Source organism: Ustilaginoidea virens, chromosome 7, assembly GCF_000687475.1.
Source record: "Ustilaginoidea virens chromosome 7, complete sequence".
NCBI classification, from domain to species: Eukaryota; Fungi; Ascomycota; class Sordariomycetes; order Hypocreales; family Clavicipitaceae; genus Ustilaginoidea; species Ustilaginoidea virens.
In genome coordinates, this window is record NC_057322.1 from 937,988 (window position 1) to 957,580 (window position 19,593).

The 19,593-nt window shown below is 54.0% G+C and overlaps 2 protein-coding genes across 2 annotated transcripts; both read right to left on the reverse strand.

Annotated features, from left to right (window-relative positions):
- Positions 1 to 13,916: 13,916 nt before the first annotated feature.
- Positions 13,917 to 16,593, reverse strand: UV8b_07885 (uncharacterized protein; the record flags this gene model as incomplete). Its single annotated transcript, XM_043145382.1, has 7 exons — positions 13,917 to 13,957; positions 14,031 to 14,186; positions 14,262 to 14,390; positions 14,919 to 15,026; positions 15,138 to 16,106; positions 16,177 to 16,322; positions 16,478 to 16,593. The coding sequence occupies 7 exons, from the start codon at positions 16,591 to 16,593 to the stop codon at positions 13,917 to 13,919; spliced, it is 1,665 nt and encodes a 554-aa protein (XP_043001317.1).
- Positions 16,594 to 17,643: 1,050 nt separating this feature from the next.
- Positions 17,644 to 19,559, reverse strand: UV8b_07886 (uncharacterized protein; the record flags this gene model as incomplete). Its single annotated transcript, XM_043145383.1, has 3 exons — positions 17,644 to 17,717; positions 17,797 to 19,101; positions 19,196 to 19,559. 3 exons carry the CDS (start codon positions 19,557 to 19,559, stop codon positions 17,644 to 17,646), a joined length of 1,743 nt encoding a protein of 580 aa, XP_043001318.1.
- Positions 19,560 to 19,593: the final 34 nt, after the last annotated feature.

Below are 19,593 nucleotides of genomic sequence, written 5' to 3' on the forward strand. Positions count from 1 at the left end.
GTGTGAACATATGCATGCGGAAGGGGGAAGAGGGGCAAAAAAGACGACGACGACGACGACGACAAGTCCGGAAGGATAGGTGGGCAACGCTTCAAGACGGACTTCTATCCAATACCGTGCATGCTGATTCAGCCAAGTCTATTGGCTTGCAAGGGAGATGCCCAGCAGGTATGTGAGCCGGCGTCTCCTTGGAAATGACATCAAAGGCGGCAACAGGGAAGCACGGTCGCAACCAGACGACAGGGACAGCGACGTCAACGAACCCTGGGAGGAGGAGGAAAGGGAGGAATGGGGAAAGGAAGGCAAGGGAAAGTTTTCCCTCCCCTCCAAGCCTGGGTGTCGTTGTATAAGACGGGGAGGCCGAGAGGTAAAATCCATGAATGGACGAGCCGAGCAAGCCTAGCCTCTGCAGTTGAAAAGGCTAAAAAGACAGCAAGCAACCTTGGGGAGATCAGAAACGTCAGAGAGCCTGCACGCTGGATTGGCGCAAGGACGGGCGGGGGGGGGGGAGGGGGGTGTGTGTCCAGCAACACCAACTGGACGGATGGGTCAGAGGAGCAGCAGCAGGTGGAGCCAGAAGCAGACCCTGTTCGCCAAGCGCTGCTAATTCCTGGAAGATTATGGGGCACGAAGAAAATACATGTGGCGCCTAGGCCCTGGTCCACAAACGCCCTTGGCTGCCCTTGAACTCCACCCCTCCTGCCGCGCACCCACCTGGACCACCTGGACCCACCTGAGCCTCCCTCCATGACCGCGCGCGCGCGACCCCCCTCCCCCCCCCCCACACCACCAAGTACGGAGTACGGAGCAAGCCCTTGCAAACGTGCCTTTCTTCCTGGTACCTAGCGAGTGCATCACTGCCATAGCATACATGCTACGTGCATACCTGTTCGTCGCCCGCTTTCAACGTTTCAAAAGGCCCAGCCTCGAAATGGACATGGAATCGTGGCGGACAGGGCGTATTCCGAGGCCCTTTGCTGGTCAATGCCTCAAGGTGGCGATTTGTCCGTGTCAGCAATCAATAGGCAAACCCCTTCACTCCTCCTGCTTCTTCTTCTTCTTCTTCTTCTTCTTCCTCGTCTCGTCATGGCTTGCAATTTGCGTTTCATGAAGCCAGCTGTACATCAGGCGATTATGACCAGATGTGTTAGGTGTCCCGAGCTTATCAGGGTCCGTATTGGGGGGGGGGGGGGAGGTTTGGTTCCCCTTGCTTGCTCGCAGCATCGTAATGCCAACTTGCCGTCGTTGTGGCGAGCGGTGGTTCAAGCCTGCATCATGTAAGAATGAACCTTGGCGTAAACTTGTTCACGTAGGCAAAACCCAATCGGCAGCAGCAAGCGCAACACACAAACACAGCCTGCTGGTAGCCAAAGCCAGGGCAGGCTCGTTGGGCAGATAAAAACCAAAAGTGGTCTGTGGAAGAATATGGCCCAGCAGACACCAAGCTCCCGAGTCTCTGTATTTTCTTCTCGCGGAGCAAGCCATCATCATCATCACACCCCATCGTCGGCCCCCGTCGTTCTTCGTTCTTTTTAAAAGTCCACCCGGCCACCGAACTAAGCCGATACGAGCCAGCGAAAATGCTGCATATGAAAAAAGCGGAAAAGCCCTGATGACGGCATCCATGCTGCTACATCATTGATTCTTATTTTTTTTTCCGCAAGGAAGAAAAGAAAAAAGAAGAGGAGAAAGAAAAAAACTCCTGTCCGTGCCATTCATGTAACACGACATGTTTCCATGGCTTTCTTTTTTTTTTTTTTTTTTTTTTTTTCTTCTCCAACAGGCCTCGGCATCTCCATCAACCTGTCCCCATCGGAGCCGATCGCCCCGCGACTAGGGATTGCCCGGCGCTGTCGCACCAAGCGGACAACTTGGGGGATGCTAGTTTGTCGCCGGGCTTGCTTGAGCCTCGGGTCGCTTACATAGCACGAGCCTACCAGGTTGTCTGCCCCATTACTGGGATTCTCGGCCTGACGCCTCGCAATACCATGTCCGAAAATCCGTATTTCTACGATTGCTGGGGCAGGCATTCAGTCGCGTCACCATCTGCGACGTGAAGCTACCTTCCCAGTTTGGCACCACAGCAGCTGCTTGCAATAATGCGAATCCCCAATCTCCTACCCCCGAGGTGGCAGCAAGGCGACGCCGAGTAGCTGCATGATATCGATTCAGAAAACAAAAAATCCCTTGCTTGCTAGGGTCAAATCACCAATTAATTATAAGACCACGTACAGCGAGGAGTCGCGCATTGTACGGTGAGAAAAACAATACTTGAACAGAGTTGCGCTCCAATCAGAGTCCAAGCGACTGCGTCCTTTGAACTGTTGCCCATAGTACCTACCATCCATGGTACAGCGCACATGGGTGAGAGGTTGATGTGAGGCTGACTGCCACCGCCTGCGGGTATCCCTGTACTCCAGGCGATGGTGCGTCCGTACGTGCGGAGAGCGGAGAGAGGGACTGGGGGTGCTTTTGGGTGACGGGTGAGGGTGAGTTAACCCGCAGGGGCGACTGCCACTGAACATTCATGTCAGCCTTCCCAACCTCCACTGGGGCCCTCTTGATGGTTCCATGTCGATTGTTTATGTCACTCTCTGTTTTTGTGTGCCCCATGTGACCGCTCGCCCAGGGGCACAACATGAATGCTCTCCTGTACGCTTGCAAGCCTGGTGGGTGTGAAAAGAGGTGCATTATTATCTGGTATGCCTGTGTTATGTGCGCCCGGGTCACGGTGTGTTCCTCCTGCATTGTCAAACCGCGACTCTGACAAGACCCGAGAGAGCGAGGCCGAGAGACACCTCGCTAAAACGCGACAATCCAATCCAGTTAAAAATAATATCCTGGAACGCAGGGCCATTATTCGACAGTATCGTGCCAGGGTCAAGGCCCGGCGTCCGGCGGCTCGGTAAGGAGCTCTTTCGCACGCGTCATCCTGCCATAAATAAAAACAAATTGGTGCTGGCGGTTGGTAAAGATTCGGACGACCTGGCTGGGGTTCTGAAACGATATCGGTGCTTTGATCTCTGCCAGCATGCTATTGGCACGTTTTTTGTCCGGAGGTAGGGCCCAATGCGCTGGTTCGAGCGGATGCGCTAGTCTGGGTTACACAGCAACTTGGGACTAATCGTGCCGTAGCGTAGGGACCCTAAACAAGTACCGTTCCTGGCCGCGCAGCGAGGGGAGGGGGAGGAGGGGGGGGAGGGGGGGTGGTCAGAGACACAACCATCCATCCAGTCTCCTCCTTCCTTCTCTTTGCTATAGCATCTACGTTAGAGGGGCATGTAGCACCTGAAAATAAAGCCAAGATGAGACTGAAAAGGGAGGACAGGGAGGTTTTTTTTTTTTCTCCCCATTTTCTTTACCAAAAAAGAAAAAAAAAAAAAAAAAAAAAAAAAAAAAAAAAAAAAAGGCCCTCAAACAGTGGTGGCTGCTTGAAGGGGTCACTGACCTGGCTTGAATGCCATGCCCACATATTGCCACCGCCAATTATCGAGTCCCGAGCCCCAACCTCCAATTTTATTTCCTCTTCGTCGAGGTGCGTGCTTAAATCCAAGGCACTTTGCACGGTTGACACTGGTGCAGTGCCACAATGCAACGCTGTCGAGAAACGCGCACGTGCATTCGTGCATAGTACATAGTTCCCAGTGCAGGGAGGGGGAAGCTCGACCGCCACAGCCACAGTGTTACACCTGCAGATCCCATGTCGCCAAGGCTCCAGGAGTCGTGCTACTCTACTAGAATCGATTGATACCCACGATGTCAGGGAACTGGGGACGGGACGATAGACGCACCAAGTCAGGGAACAAGAAGCGCTAACTCGGGCGTTGATGAACCACAAAGCAGCCACCAAAACAGCCACTGAAGGTCTCTCTGCGCACCTCACAAGGCCAGCATGTTGCAGTAGCCTTGCCAATCATTGATCCGATAAAACGTCCCTACCCAAGGTACCTAGGTACCTGGGTAAGTCAGTGGCCCGTGGGTACTTCAAGAACGACACTATTGCCCGTTTGCCGTCCGCTAAACTTTTGCTGGAGCTGTCTGATTGATTCTTTGAATATGTAGCGGGCCACGTCCGCCAGTGCGCCGCGCCACTCGATTCGACCCTGGAGCGAGCATAAATGCCCTAGGTATCATTTCTTGAGCATCATCTCGTCGCGCCAGCATTGGCCAGGTGGACAGATTGGGCGCTGCACGGCTTTGTTGCAAATATCCCTTGATCCGCTTGTCAGCTGCTCAGGGGACGCACGCCATGCCAGGAAACTCTGACAACGGAACAGTGGACAGTGGACCACGTCTGGTACGTACTTGCCGAGCATGAACAATAAACGTGAGCGCGCTCTTAGCGGTCGAATCATTGACCTCCCAGGAACCCACTTGCAGCCTCGGCCTATGACAGGACGGAGCCGGGGCCGGGGGTCGCGACTGCCAAACGACGCTCTTCACGACAGGGATGTGGTCTGGTTCAGACGCGGTTGGGAGAATCACAAATTCCTCACGACCAACCACCGACCGACCGACCGACCGACCGACCGACCGAACCGCAAGGAGAGAGATTGGGGGGAGGGGGGGAATTAGGCAGAGCTTCTTGACTGCCGCATACCGCATACCGCATCATGGCTAACAGCGGGCAAGCATCACCCACCACAGCACTTATTATGCCGACGGCTGCAAATAAGATACATAGCCGCTGAAGCTGGCTTGCTGCGTCCTTTGGTGTCTCTTTGCCGATCAGCAAAGCAAGCTGATCCTTCGTTCAGCAACTTACGCTAGCGGCAGGCAGCCCTGGGTTAACTTGGAGTCAGGAGCTCCTGGTCAGCAGTGAGCACCTTCCTCTCGATGCTGTCTGCAGAGCCTCAGGCCTGGGTGGTGTGGTACTTGGTTGCGGCAAATACTTGAAACAGCTTTCAATGTTGTCATGCCATGTCTTTCGTCGTCTTACCTTTTGCCCCGTTGCGTGTTTGTAGATTGTAACTTTGCACGACTTTTCCCTGGTGGATGGTAAAGTGTTGTCCTCAATTCATCCAGGTTTTTCTTGTTGCTTGTTTCCTTGTTTTATTACCTCCTTGCTCCTCGCCTCCTTGTTTCCTTCCTTGATACGCAACGCGCCATCTTCTACCAGACAAGGAGTGGAAAATCCGCACATCAGATCAGCACAGACGACGTTGTCCGACATGATTTTCAACTCTAGAATCGATTTATTCCAACCGTCTATTCATCGAATGGGCTCGGATCGATCGGTACCAGTCCCACCACGTCCCACCACTATCGTTGCATTAGCCCCGGCGCCGTTGGGGTAACCGAGGTTCGCCATAATCTGCGACTCGATGCAGCCACCAGTCCCCAGTCACCAGTCACCAGTCACCGCCCACCGCTCCCTCAAGCACCACAAAGTTGGCTCGCGTGCATGACCTGGACAAAGGTGCGTAGTCAATCCCTTTCTCAGTCTCGAGTCACTCGATTTACCTGTTTCCAATGCGTCTGAGTGATTCCCCCAAGGAGAGCAATGTTTCTATGCAGTGAGGCCCAATGTGTTCAGCATGACCGTTGGCAGCAAGCTCACGATGCTCTCTCTCTTGGGCAAATGACACCGGTTGAGCTCCAACGCTAGGGGTGTTTGTTGCGGGCTTCCACATCGTCGTGCCCCAAATCCTTGTGTGGTCCACCGAGGCCCCCGCGACCACAAAAGTGATGGGTGTTATGACACATCTTTGGAGGGGTCACGGCTGTAATACCTCTACATGACCAGCCGTTGATAGGTGAAGATGTGGTGTTGAATTTAGTCACATCTCCCTTCCTAAAGGCTTCGCCAATGGGGCTCGGTCCCCGGGGATCGATGTCTTGCATTGGTGGTGACTTAAGAGCTGAATTGAAGTCCATCGTTGCCTTCACTAGTGGGTCAGTGCCTCATCTCTGGAGCCAGAGGTCCGGATTTCAGTCCTAAAAGGTCATGGCTCGCATTCCAACGCCATACATTGGCAGTGTAGTCTACAGCTCCTGGTATGTACTTATTTCTTCTTTAAACAGGATTTCGAAGACGAAGCCGTGCAAGTGTGCTTTTACCCTTGCTTACATCTAGCTAGATACCTCGAATGGTATACGGGCTTGCAAAATACCACCGAGTCACCCTATCCGGGCCTCTGATGTCGCAGCGCCTGGATTCCATCCCATTTATCGCATGGCGACTTCTATTTCTTCCAGAGGCTTGGGCTGGTTCGGCAACTATACCGTCTAAGCAACCGTTCGTCTTGAACTTTACTCCGCTTAATTGTGACATGCCGCTCTGCTGGAACCGTCTAGAAGAAAGCCATATCCCCAAACCCGTGATTTGCATCATGACCTCGACTAGGCCGGTGTGATGAAGGAAGCTGTTGGTTGATTTTCGGCAAATGCCCTCCCTTGTCATCGGAGAATATTGCCACATGCGCAGCTTCCGGGTGATATTTTGGTAGATGACGTCTAGCTCCACAGTCATACGTTCCGGTACAGGAGCTCCAACTCGACTTTGAAACCGCAAGTATGACGAAGTCTACCACACTCGCGCGCGACTCACTTCACGACGCAACCACGTTTCGGCAAGTCGCCGTTTGGACGGTCGTCGAATCCCCGAGCGTCCGTGCTCTCAATAACTCAGCTCGGGCTCATTCCCCTCCCATAGGCTCCGTACTGGTTGATTGGACCGCATCTCATCCATTTGATATTAGTGACTGCTTCACCTTGTCGCCGATGTCCTCCACGATGGGCCTAGTCAGGACGTGAGCTACCCTTATGGGCTAACCTCAGCTGCAACATGAAGGGGGAGTCTCTTTTACGCTCTTGGTTCCCCCGCCTTCTCATCACGGCGGATTTGAATTTCAACCTCGACATGTCGAGCCTCGCCAGTGGCGGCATCAATGAATCGTATTCGCACTACCGGCACTAGGCTTTGGTTGTCCTCGTTGGAGGGCCGTCGGCTCAGGAAACAGTAGCTTCACGCTATTCCCAAAATCCTTCTAGTGAACGGGAAAGCCCAACGGCAAGTTTTACACGCCTCGGAGGCTATCGCGTCAAGGGGTAGAACTATGCCGTCCTCGATAACGAGAGAAAGCAACTGCTGCGCCCAACCGAAATCTCAAAAGTGCAGGTATGTTGATAAAGATACGTCGAGCTTCGGATGAATGGCCCAAACTCCGCGCACGATTACGGTAATATCGAGCTACACGGATGATGGCACACCCAAGTGGATATCTCCCCAGTCCTGTCAGGTGTCCATAGCAAAAGTTCTCTTCGTTTTTTTTTTTTCCCTCTCGTCACCCCCCTCTGCCGAAGGTGGTCAACATGATATTGTGGCTGGCTGGGTGTAAACTTTACCCCATCCATGCCAAGCATCTCCTCAACGATGTGATTACGCAAGAAGCTAGCCATGCATTTATTTCACTGCAAGGCGTGTCAGCACGTTGGAATTCAATGGTGGTGAAATTGGATGTCTCGGGAGAGAAGGTCGGGCTTGCTTGAGTGCAAGCTGTCCCAAAGGAAGATGGGGTACCTGGCCACGGTGTGCAATGGACTGGAATCGATGTAGGTTATTTGGTGTATCTCCCTAGGGCAGGGAAGGTTAGGTTAGGTGCAGTGGGCTAGAATGGATGGGGGGTTTACGCTTTCCACACGACGTTGCAAATTGATAGCTGGCACGACAAGGTTTCGTGAGGGAAGGCCGATTTCGCCCACATTTGCGTCAGAGGCTGTCACGGCATACAGGATGACTGCCCTCTGGGAGTGGACTGGTGGACTGATGGACTGGAGACTGGAATGGAATGGTGACTGGTCCGTATCAGGACTGGGTCAAGATGAATAGTCGCAGCCACCAAGAGCACTCCCGGTCTCTCCCTCGGTGGTTCTGGGCCTTCTGGACCTGGATACGGGATACGCAGATCCCTGTGCCCAAAACCCAAGCAAGACCAACAAGCCGATGCTTTCGACTAGGCAGACTTTTTGTTTGCTCGGCGGATGTCCGGAGAAGAAGAACGGGGAGAATGCCCGGCCCGAAGGCTTTTTGCTTGTCAGGAGCCAGCACGGGCAAAGGGCCGCGCTGGCTTTGCTCGATCAATCTGGGCTGCAGAATGGCCAAGATGGTGATGGCCGAGTTTGCTTAACTTCAGGGGCCTTGGGGCCTCGGTGACCCGGCGTGTCTTGTTTGGGGAAAGACGGAGGAGATGGTGAGCAGCCGAGCGAGGGTGCAAGTCGCGCGCAGTCGCGTCGGCTGCTGCAACTGGCAACTTTTGACGAGAACAGCCAAGGAAAGCTTTCGCCCTGGCCTGGATTTGGCAAAGCCGCAGTCGGGAGACGGGTGCCGATGGCGAGCTGCACCACGACTATTGCGACTGGACTATTGAACGAGGGGAGGCCAGTGCCTCGTATTGCGCGCCACTACATGGCATGTTTCCTGCCCTGCTGCCCTGCTGCCCTGCTGCCCTGCTGCCCTGCTGCCCTGCTGCCCTGCTGCCATGCTGCCATGCTCCTACCATTGATGCTTCCTGCCATGTTTGGGCCACGTTTGGGCCATGGTTAAGGGATGCCGTGCCGTCCATGCTCGAGGCTTCTGAGCGAGGCCATTGGTTGTTCACCATGTACTTATTGCATTACCATGACTGCATGCTCGCTAACTGTCATCATCACAGGGACCAAGAATCAACAACTGGCCCTCCAAGCTCACCGTTGGCCCTATGCTTGGCCAACCTTATGTACCTACCTAGGTATGTACCTATTTGTTGATGGCCAGCCGTCGACTTCCTGAGGGGGAGGAGGGGGCGTGAGGTGGGCCTGGGCCACCTGGGGCCCAGTGGCGTCCAGGATTCCTGTCGACGGCAAGCTGGAAGGACGCCCGGCAACCTTGCCATTTCGCCAGGCCACGCACCCCCGGGCTGTCGTGCTGTCACATATCACTTGCGCTGGCCCCAGGCACGAACCCGATACGTGGTGGTTCACACAAGACATGCATCGAGCGACTGGTTTCCCCCTTGGGCAACTTCTCTCGCTGGACCTTGTGAGTTTGATCCGATGTTGTTGTTTTTTTTTTTTTTTTTTTTTTTTTTTTTTTTTTTTTTTTTTTTTTTGGGCTCTTGCCTTGCTCAGCCAGGGCGGGCTTGGGCGTCACGGGGTAGGGGGGTAGGGGGGTGGGGGGTGGTGCCAGCAGGTTTGCCAGACGTCTGGTCTGCCTGGTGCCAGGGAGCGCTGCACCCCACTGCCCGGCGCCTGTAGCACCGAGGGGATACTGACGATACTGACGACCCAGGCGAGCCGTGGATGTGCATGTAGATGCCTGTTGCTTGTTGTTGCGCGTTGTTTGGCTTGCCTTTTGTTCGTGGCAATTCGGGGTGGGGGAGAAGCCCGATTCTGAGGGGGGGGGGGGGGGGGTTCTGCGCTCCGGCAGCGTCTGGTTGTTTGACGGCTTGACCGCGGCCGTCGCATCTGATCGACTTGCATGCGGAAAAGAAGGATTCGAGGCCGTAGAGGCAACGAGGGCGGGAATAGCTTGCTCTGGGCCCTCTTGGCAACTCCTGCGTGCGGCCTCTCCCTACGACGGGCGTTAATGACACGCCCTGGAGACACGGCGGCCAGGACATTAGACATCATCAGATATCATCAGACATCATCAGCATCAGCAGCATCAGCAGCCCCGCTGCTCTTGTCGACGGTAGAGGTTGTCGAAAGCTTCATGGACCGTCGACGACTGATGTTGATTCGTGACCACCCACCACCAACCTAACCTGGTCTGTTTTTTCCCGCCTGCCTGCATGGGGATGGGCCGGTGAGGAAGCGCTCCTGTTTCCCGACGCACATGGGCCATGGACACCACCCCATTCACCCGTTCACCCATTCACTCACCCATTCCCAACCCCGACTTGTACGTGGCATGAAGCCAGACAACCGGCCGGTAAAGGCAACCAGTTCGTCGACCCCCAGCCCGGTTTTTATCACCATGCTATGCTCAGCGGCGTCCCAGCCAATCGCCTTTTTATTTTTTATTTTTTTTTATTTTTTAATTCATTGGCCTTCCTCTTCCCCCCCCCCCTTTTTTTTTTCGTTTTATTTTTTTCGTCAAGATTAATATTAATATTTCTTTTTTTTAAAAAAAAAAAAATCAAAATCAAAATCAAAATCGCTGCGATTATTATCGTCTCTTCCCCCCCCTTGACCATCCAAGGACAACACGGCCTCTGCTGCCTCCCTGCTGGCGCCACCAGAGGGGCTACCCTCTCTGCTGCTTCCGTGATCCTCCTGCTGTGTGTGCTCGCAGAGGGGGGGGGGCTCTGGGGCGGGGCAAGCTGGCTGGCTGATTGGCTGGATGGTGGGCGTGCAGGGAGGGAAAAAAAAAAAAAAACAAAAAAAAAAAAAACACCACGGCTTGCCAAACTACACATGCTCCGTAGCGCTGCCCTGCCCCTGCGCCTGCGCCTGCACCGGCGGCGGCGTCGGCGTCTGCGGCTGCGTCTGCGCGGCCCAGGCCCATGTCCATCGGTACGGTGCGCACTCGGCCAAGACACACGGTGCGGCAGCAGCAGCAGCAGCGAAAAAAAGGCTGGTTGCTTCTTTTGGTTTGCCCTCGCCAGGTGATGATGCATCATCCATCCATCCATCCATCCATCCATCCATCCATCCCATCACGTCCCGTCCGGCTCGCAACGTCGCTTTTTATTTTTTATTTTTTTTTTCACCCTTCTCCCCTTTGCGCCCCAACGGGTTATCCGATGCCTTTCGGTGTGGCCTGCAGCGCCCGGCTGCGTCTTTCTCTGTCCCTGGCTTTCCCCTGCTTCCCCTGCTTCCCCTGCTTTCCCAGGTGGACTTGGACGCTTGCCGCTCGCCGCTGTTGCGCCTCATCATCATGCTATGCTCTCGGGCTGCCACGGAACCGAAACAATGGTGCCTCTTTGCTGCTGACGACCCTGAAGCCCCCCTTTGCGCCTGGACGCGTCTGGTCCCATCCACATCCCGACTGGTGCTGCTTGGGTGCCGCGTCCGTCCGGGCTTGCTCTGCGCTAGGACCGGTAGCGCCGCTCGGGGTTTACGGCAGGCGCGATGGGCTCGGCTCCTCTGCAGCCGGCGGGAGCTTACGACTTGCCGTCGAGCCCGTCTGCGCGCTAGCATCGCTTTTGCAGCCGGCGTGGTTCGGGCACAGGGCGTGATTTCGACGACGACGACGACGACGACGACGACGACGGCTGCGGCTTGTGTCGTGATGGCGGACCGGCAGGGAGCCGCAATCCCCTCGCAGCTTGTGGATGCGCAGATGCACCGTCCGCCGTAAGGCCACGGCGCGCGAACCGCATCCGAGAGCCTCGCCGCGGCCGTGCTCTGCTCTGCTCTGCTCTGCTCGGCCCTGCTCTGCTCTGCTCTGCTCCCACGGCCGGTGCTAATCCGGGAGCCATGCAAATCGGCACTACACGGCACTACGCTCGCGTCCTGCTTAGCCTCGATGTTAGGCCGAGCCCGTCCCAGCACTTGCGACGCGCCAGGCCTCGGGGATCTATCTCTGCCTGCATCACGGACCCCCCCCCCCCCACGGGCCTCACTCACCCACTACTTGCTAGCTAGCTACGTCTGGCGCCCGCCGCCAGCCGGGAAGTGGATGACCGTCCGACAGGCAAGCGAAGCCAACCATGACACCATGTGGTCTCCCGCGCCCGAAACCTCTTGACGACGGACGCGGGCTCCTGTATTGTTCTGTTCCATCTTGTTTCATTTGCATTTCGCCTTTTTTTTTTTTTTTTGTGTGTCAGCTACGGGCCCGGTCGTCTTGTCTGCCCCGTGTGCGGGGTGTTTCCCGACATGATGCCGTCTTTTTTTTCATCCTCGGGGCACGGAAGCGCGGGGTGGCCGCCGCCCGGGCGGGCTTACCAGGGTCGGCGTGCGAATCGACGCGTGTTGCGGCTGGCCCAGGGCGGCTGGGTTTCGGCAGCCGCCAAGGACAAAGGAGCCGCCTTTCGGAGGGGGCCGTCCGTTTCGGTCCCAACTGCGAAATGCGCGGCTGGCTCGACTCGACGTCTCTTGGCCAGTCAAGTATTTTACAAAAGTCCCTGTAACGAGCCTCTCGCGCGATATCCGAAAGCAGCCGCTTCGCACACCCACGCACGGCTCGGTCGTCAAAGTCCTTGCAAAGAGCCTCTCGGCCGGCCGACAGCAAGCCGTTTGAAACAACGACGTCTTGGTCGATCAAGCGAGTATAAAAAAGACCCCTGCAGAGAGCCCCTCGGGCGACATGAACCCTTCTTGAGCCGGAAGCAGCCGTCTCGCACGCCCGCTTGGTCGTCAAAGCCGAAAGCCCTTGTAAAGAGCCCCTCGGGCGTTACAGACCCCTTGACCCGAAAGCAGCGATGCCAACCGTCGCGGGCATTATAACCCCCCGAGAGCAGCCGTTGGGAACAACGTCCTCGTCACTAGCATGTAAACGTCCTTGTAAACAACAGCCTCCTAGCCATCACGAACCCTCTGCCAAAAGCAGCCGTTGGGGAAAACGTCCTCGTCACTAGCATGTAAACGTCCCCAAACAGCCTCCTAGCCATCACGAACCCTCTGCCAAAAGCAGCCGTTGGAAACCAACACCCTAGTCACTGGCATACAAACGCCCTCGTAAACAGCGCATCCCCTCGTCGCTAGGAATACAGACGTCCTTGTAAAAAGCCTCCGCCCCTGAAATGAAACGCCGCGTCCCAAGCACCCCCAGCCGTTTCATTGCAGACCGCCGCACTGCCTCGCAGACAGCCCTCGGTCGTTGCCGCGCAAACAGCGCTTCCCCGGCGCTCCGGCCGTCGTAAACAACACCTGCCTGCCTTCCAGCGCCACCAGTGCCGCGTCGTTTTCTCAGTTCGTCCACTACAAGTTCAAAAGGTTCCATCTTGATTGTTGGATTAAAGATTGGAGGTTTTTTTTTTTTTCAAAGCACTCAACGCCATCCAACGTGAAGCTCTTATAAACATCACAAAGGAAGACGTTGATGCGGAAAGATTTTACTTTTAGTCTAATAAAGTAGGGTCCCAAGGCAGGTACCCACGTACCAAGGCCCGACAGGCTGAGACACCAGCCGTAAAGGGGCAAGCTAAAGCGAGGCAGGGCAGGGCAGGGCAAGGCACCGCGTTAGGACCAATCTGCCGCCGGGACGTCGGTCGCCTCTGTGATGGCATCATGGGGCAGCGACCGAATATTCCATAACTGGCGTAGCACATGTGTGGTCTACCATGGTCTGCCTACACCTTCAGCTGCCGGGACAGCGGTTCATCCACGTCCAACACGCTTCAACACACGGTCGCACTTGCTGCATCACTCGCTCATCGATACGTCGGCATTTCAGGCGCCATCCATTTTATATCTACAAGTGTCTATCAACAAAGCCCGGTTCAGGGGTGAAGCCTCGAGCGTCGGCCGTCGGCCGTCGGCCTTGGGCCAAGGCTCTAGCCCCGGACGCATGCGTCAATCTAGTTAGTCATTTGACGACCCTGGGAGCTCCGACTGCTCCCGCCGCGAATCAATCTATATTAGTCCGCAGGGCAGAAAAGCGTGGCTCCACGAGGTGCTGAGACACACATGAAACCAACGTCCACGCCGATCCCGCACTAGATTGCCCAATGTAGCTCAACCGTGAGGGTACGAAACAAAGGAAACAAGATACCGTGGGCGCACTACCCTAGCGCCCCCCGATTGTCTAATAATGAAACTGGGGAGGGAAGAAAACATCAAAGGAAAAGCAAAAACGGAAAAAAAAAAGGGAGGGGCGAAAAGGCCGTTCCGTCTAATAAACGCGCCCCTCCAAGAGTGTGCCATGAGCTTTCGAGCTTCATTTTCATCTCCAGACTTTTTCAAATGGGACAAAGCTGTCAAAGCCAACCAACTTTCCGCCGGCCAGTATGGAAAGCCTTTGGAACCAACTTGGACGAGTACCCGTCTCCTTACCACCGTCGGTTTCCGAGGGGTTGATTGTTGACGTTGACTGATACGACAAGTCAGCTCGTGGTGATGTTGACAAGACTTTTTTGTTCTGTTTTAACGTCGTCGAAACCCACCTCTGCCACCACCACCGCCGCCGCCTCGTCCACGTCCCCAGCCGCCGTATCGATTACCGCCTCCGCCACCAAAGCGCGCCATTTCAGCAAGGCGAGGGTCAATCTGCTGCTTGGCCTCCTGCAGGACATTCACCAACTCACGAGCCTGTTTCTGATCTGGGAGGAGAAACCGTCGTTAGCAAAGGCTCCAACAGGGTGTCATCTTTTGCATATCAGTGGACAAAAACTTACTGTCAGTGGTAAAGAGCGTAATGGCAGTGCCCTTGGCCCCTGCTCTACCAGTACGACCAATGCGGTGAATGTAATCCTCAGAATTGTTGGGATAGTCATAGTTGAACACATGGGTAATGTTGCGGACATCTTCACGAATCATGGTTAGCAGGCGGAAAGATGAGGTTTTGTGTAGTAGCAAGCGTTCCAGCGCCATGATGCGTCAGGATGGCTCCAGAGTGTGATGCCTTCCATGCTCATGTTTACTCTTCTGGTAAACCAGGGCAAATCCAATTGGGGTGCGACAATGCCATCCATCCTTTCCGGGCGGGATTCATGGATTCGGTCACCAGGTCCTCGGGTTAGGGAGCCTTGGGAGACAACTTGATTTCAATCAAGATATGCCAACTTCTACACCAGTACCGCGATTGGGGAAACCGGTACAGGGATAGAAATGCCAGTATAGCGACGGAAAGCGCTACACAGCGGATCAAGACTCCACGATTTCGAGAACCAGGTGGACACGGTTTACATTTAGGCACGTTCGCGCAATTAAGATATGGCCCCTAAACATCAAGAGTAAAGTAAAGCATATGCGTTTCTGGAAGTTGCCGTGGGGAGGAAAAGGGCGGATGGGGAGGTTTTGGGCAGGGTAGGAAAGGGAGCTATGATACTAACCAATACCACGGGATGCCACGTCGGTGGCTACCATGATGGGGCTCTTCCCTGTCTTGAACTGATCCAGGACCCAGTCGCGTTCATTTTGTTGCTTATCACCGTGAATGGCTGCATACGCATCTGGTCAGTCCATCCATCAAAGGGAAACCATGAACAAGACGAGTCTTGTGAGCAGGTTGGGGAGAAGGAGGGGGTAGCCGCAAATTCAGGGGTTCATACAGAGTGCTGGCCAACCATCTTGGCGCAGGAATCTTGTAATGTCATCGGCAACACGCTTGGTGCCGACAAAGATGAGAATCTTGTTCTCTTTGTTATCCATGACCTTTTCTAGGTGCTTGATCATCCGGTCACGCTTCTCCATTTCAGTGACGACCTCGACAATCTGAGTGATCCTATGGTTGGCGGACAATTCCATGGAACCAATGTTAACTTGGATAAAGTCAGTCAAGAAGTCCGAGGCCATGGCTCGCACTTCTTTCGGCCACGTGGCCGACCACATGAGAGTCTGGCGATCGGGCCGAATTTGTTCGATGATTTTGCGAATCTGAGGCTCGAAACCCATGTCAAGCATACGATCAGCTTCATCGAGGACGAGATATGTGACACGGCGCAGATTTGTCCTGCCCGCCTCAAGCATGTCAATCAGGCGACCGGGGGTGGCAATGCAAACTTCGACGCCTCGGGAGAGGTCCCGGATTTGTGGTCCCTTGGGGACACCTCCATACACACATGTGTTTCGAATGCGAGACGAGCGGCCGAATTTAGTGATCTCTTGCTGGATTTGAACGGCAAGTTCACGCGTCGGGGCAAGAACTAGCACAATAGGGCCATCGCCAGGAGCGAGGAGCGGTTGAGCGTTGATGTGGACAATAGAGGGCAGGCAGTAGGTCAACGTCTTTCCGGAGCCAGTTTCGGCAATACCAACCACATCTCGCCCAGAAAGAGCCATGGGCCATCCCTGTGACTGAATGGCTGTGGGAGCAGGAAAGCCTTGAGCCTTGACTTCATCCATGACGTATCGCGGGAACCCTGCTTCATCGAAGGTCTCGACGGGCTTGGGAACATTAGTGCCAGCGATGGTCATTTGATGCTTGCGTCGGAAGGCGTCAACCTCGGCTGAAGACCTGTTTGTGACATCGGGACTCTCCTTGTAGAAGGATTTTTCGAACTTGGGGAGAGCGGAAAGATCTGCAAACAACATCAGTTTTAGATCGCTCTCGTTGGGCAAGAGAATCAGGTGCTTAGGGGCCAAACATACCCCATTCTTGCTTCTGTAAACCGGCGCCGAGGTTACTCATGCGGTCACCACCACCACCACCATATCCGCCTTGACCACCATAGCCGCCGCCAAAGCCGTTACTCTGGCCGCCGTAACTTGGACCGTTGCTGTAACCATTAGATCGGCTGTGCAGTCGTTAGTGATAAGTGCCGAGTGAGAAGATGATCCAGGCGCTGCATCAAAAAATCGTGCAGAGCCTGGCCCGTTTGAATATTCGTAAAAAGGGGACGAGTAAAAGTGCAGAACTTGATGTCGAGATGCTCGGGACACAAAGACTTACCCTCCGCCGTAACCGCCGCCGCCGCCGCCACCGTAGCTGTTTCGATCACCTCGATCTCCTCTGTCGCGACCGTAGCCTCCATAGCCGCCACCGCGACCGCCGCCGTAATTAGACATCTTCTTTAGTTGTGTAGCGCGAAGAGCAGGTTGCCTGATGCGTATTTTTCGTCGTGCCTCTTCACGTTGTTTATTTGCGCAGAGAGAGAAAAAAAAAAGTCGAAAATCTAGAGTGAAGAGGTGTCAAGGTTGAGGACAGCGAAGAGAGGTCGAATGTTGGGAGTCGTGTTTCTGCAGAGGTTGCAAAAGGCAGGTTCTTGGCCCACCTCGCGCTTGAATTTTTTTTTTCCGCCTTATTATTGTGCCAGCCTGCTTGGTCTCTTCCTTCCCTTGAAACTTCTTCCCCCTTCCTTTCAGACGGGCAACGCTAAGAGTAAAAAATCTGGCGCCAAGTGTGGTGGGGCCAGTCGAATCATTGGTCGCCTTGATCCAGTACTCCGTAGTTCTCACTCAGTATCCTGTAGCAGAAAATCCAACCACCATCACGTGGAAGATGCTGACTAAACTCCTACCTACATTTCAAAGGGCCCTATCAGGTATCTTAGGTACTTAGGTGCCTTAGGTAAGGTAGGTACGGAGTTACTTAATTCAGAATCTTTTGCTGCTTCTAAAACTATACCGAGCCTTTTTCTTTCCAATTTAAATACAGTACTCCCTTCAACGCAAGACGAAGCAGGCTATGTTGCTACTGTAGTTATCAAATCTGATACTATTAATCTCATGGAAATGGTCCTATTAAGTTTTCCTCCAGTTCCTAGGATGTCCTCAGTGGACCCAGGTTGTGAACAATCATTGCATAGAATGACTCAAGGAAATGCCCAGAAAGAATCGAGTTCAGGCCTCGATATGAAATAAACTTCAGATTGCAAAGCAGCTCAAGCTGAATAGCGTTGACTGACTTATGAGCATTGGAGGATGGCAGGATAAATTCTCTGTCGGAAACTAAATGCAGCTGCAGCATATAGCAATATATAATGATAAATCGAGAAAAGAATTCTTTAATCTAATCGTGATGTGGCCCATGAGTTTCCAAAGGAGGAAAAAAAAAAAGACAAAGCATGGTCTATTTTACTGCAAGAACGGTTTTGCAACACTGCATGTGTCGCCGTCTTACTCGCGTGATACATCCCGGCCGAAGGCCTTTGATTTCAGCCAATCCAAGAGAACAAGCACCTTGTTTCGGGCTAGGCAAACCTCTCATTAGTTCGTTTCGTGGCTGGAGCAGAACAGGAGCGAAACAAGATGAAGAGATATTCCACTTACTGCTAAAACACATGGACAGGTAAGCGCTCCGCCAAAAAAGGTACGTCATGCTGCCGCCCGTAGCAAGGTTTCCATTCCACCAGCTGACGTCGGCGACAGCCTTTTCACTGCCAATGTAAGCCAGACTGCCCTGATGGCTGTAGCGGAAAGGCTTGATGTCCTTCATTCTGCGCAGTTTCTTCTCGAGGCTTTCAATCTCCTGAGCTGCCTCGGCCGAGTTGCCGCCTTGGAGATTCAGCTTACTGCTCAATTCCTGGATACGGGCTTCGTGACTCTCCGTCTTGGCCATGTTGTTGAACAATCGGCCAAGGAAATTGCCTTCTTGAGAAGCCACCTGGGCCGTTGGGGCGTATCCAGCAACGGCACAGTCTCCAATAGCCCAAATGTCACGCGCGCCTTGGACGACAAGGTACTCGTTCACGGCTAAGCCGCGGCGCGAGTCCCTTTGTGCCTCGATCTTGCTCATCAAATCCTTGACTAGAGGCCGAACGGCATTGCCAGTGGCCCAGACAAGGAGACCATAAGGGATGACAACCTTCTCCTTGGCACCGTCTGGGCGCGACACCTCAGCCTCCACGGCTGTGTCTGTGACCCTTTTGACCATGGTCTTGGTCTTGATGTCAATCTTTTCCTCGCGAAGAGTGTTTTCGGTATATTCAATGAGCTGCTTGGAAAAAGAAGGAAGAACGTTGGGCAAGGCTTCGATCAGAGTGACCTTGAAGTGAGGACTGATGTCAGGAACGAGCTTCCTGATGTCCTCCTCGAAGAAGTCTTGGAGCTCGCCAGCGAACTCGACGCCTGTTGGCCCGCCACCAACAACCACCATGTGCATCAGCCTGCTAACCTCCTCCTTAGTCTGGCCCTTGAAGGCAGCAGTTTCGACACAGTCCATGATCTTCTTGCGGATTTGCTGAGCATCGCCGATTTCTTTGAGAAAGCAGCTGTGCTCCCGCACACCGGGGATTCCGAAAGTCGCATTCTCAGCGCCAACGCCAACTACAAGCATGTCGTAGGGAATCTCCGTTTCTGAAGTGGCACCCTTAATCTCCGAGTTATCCACAATCTTGACGACCTTTCTCTCGGGATCGATAGAAGAGGCTTCGGCTTCATAGAACTTGACGGCGGCCTTTTTATGCCGAAGAATGGCTCGAACGGGTTCCATGATGGACCTGTGTTCAATGGTACCGGTTGTGCAGGACGGCAGCAAGGGAGTGAACAGAAAGTAGTTGCGAGGGGATACGACAACAACATTATAGTTTTCGGTGTCCAACTTTTTTAGCAACGCAACTGAACCCCATCCGGTACCTGTTTTTTTTTTTTAAAGAAAAAAAAAAAAGAAAGAAAAGTCAGCATTAGCATAGTGTGCGCAGGAAGAAGGCTAAGCTCCAAACTCGCTCACCAAGAATGACCAGGGTTTTTTTGGTAGGATCTGCTTCATATTGGGGTTCCGGATGACGATCTTGGTAAACAACGTAGCAAGTATAACCAACAATGCCAGCGGCAGAGAGGTAAGTCAGTCTCCAAGCCCACCTCAATGTTCTTCGTAGTTTGCCGGGCCTGGGCTTTGGAGCTTCGTCGGCGTAGGCTCTACGGAATGCGATTCTTCCAGTCGCAGCGAGCTTCATAGTCGCCGAGGGCCGTGTTGCCGCGCGAAGCGCATGGTTCCTAATTACAGTAGAGTAGGCTCTGGATGAGGCGCCAACTGGATTCGTGAGTCGGCTGGAGAGGCCAACGGTGGCTAAAGCTCGAGAAGAGGATGCCATTGCACCGAAATCCTTGAACCTTGGTGATATGCCC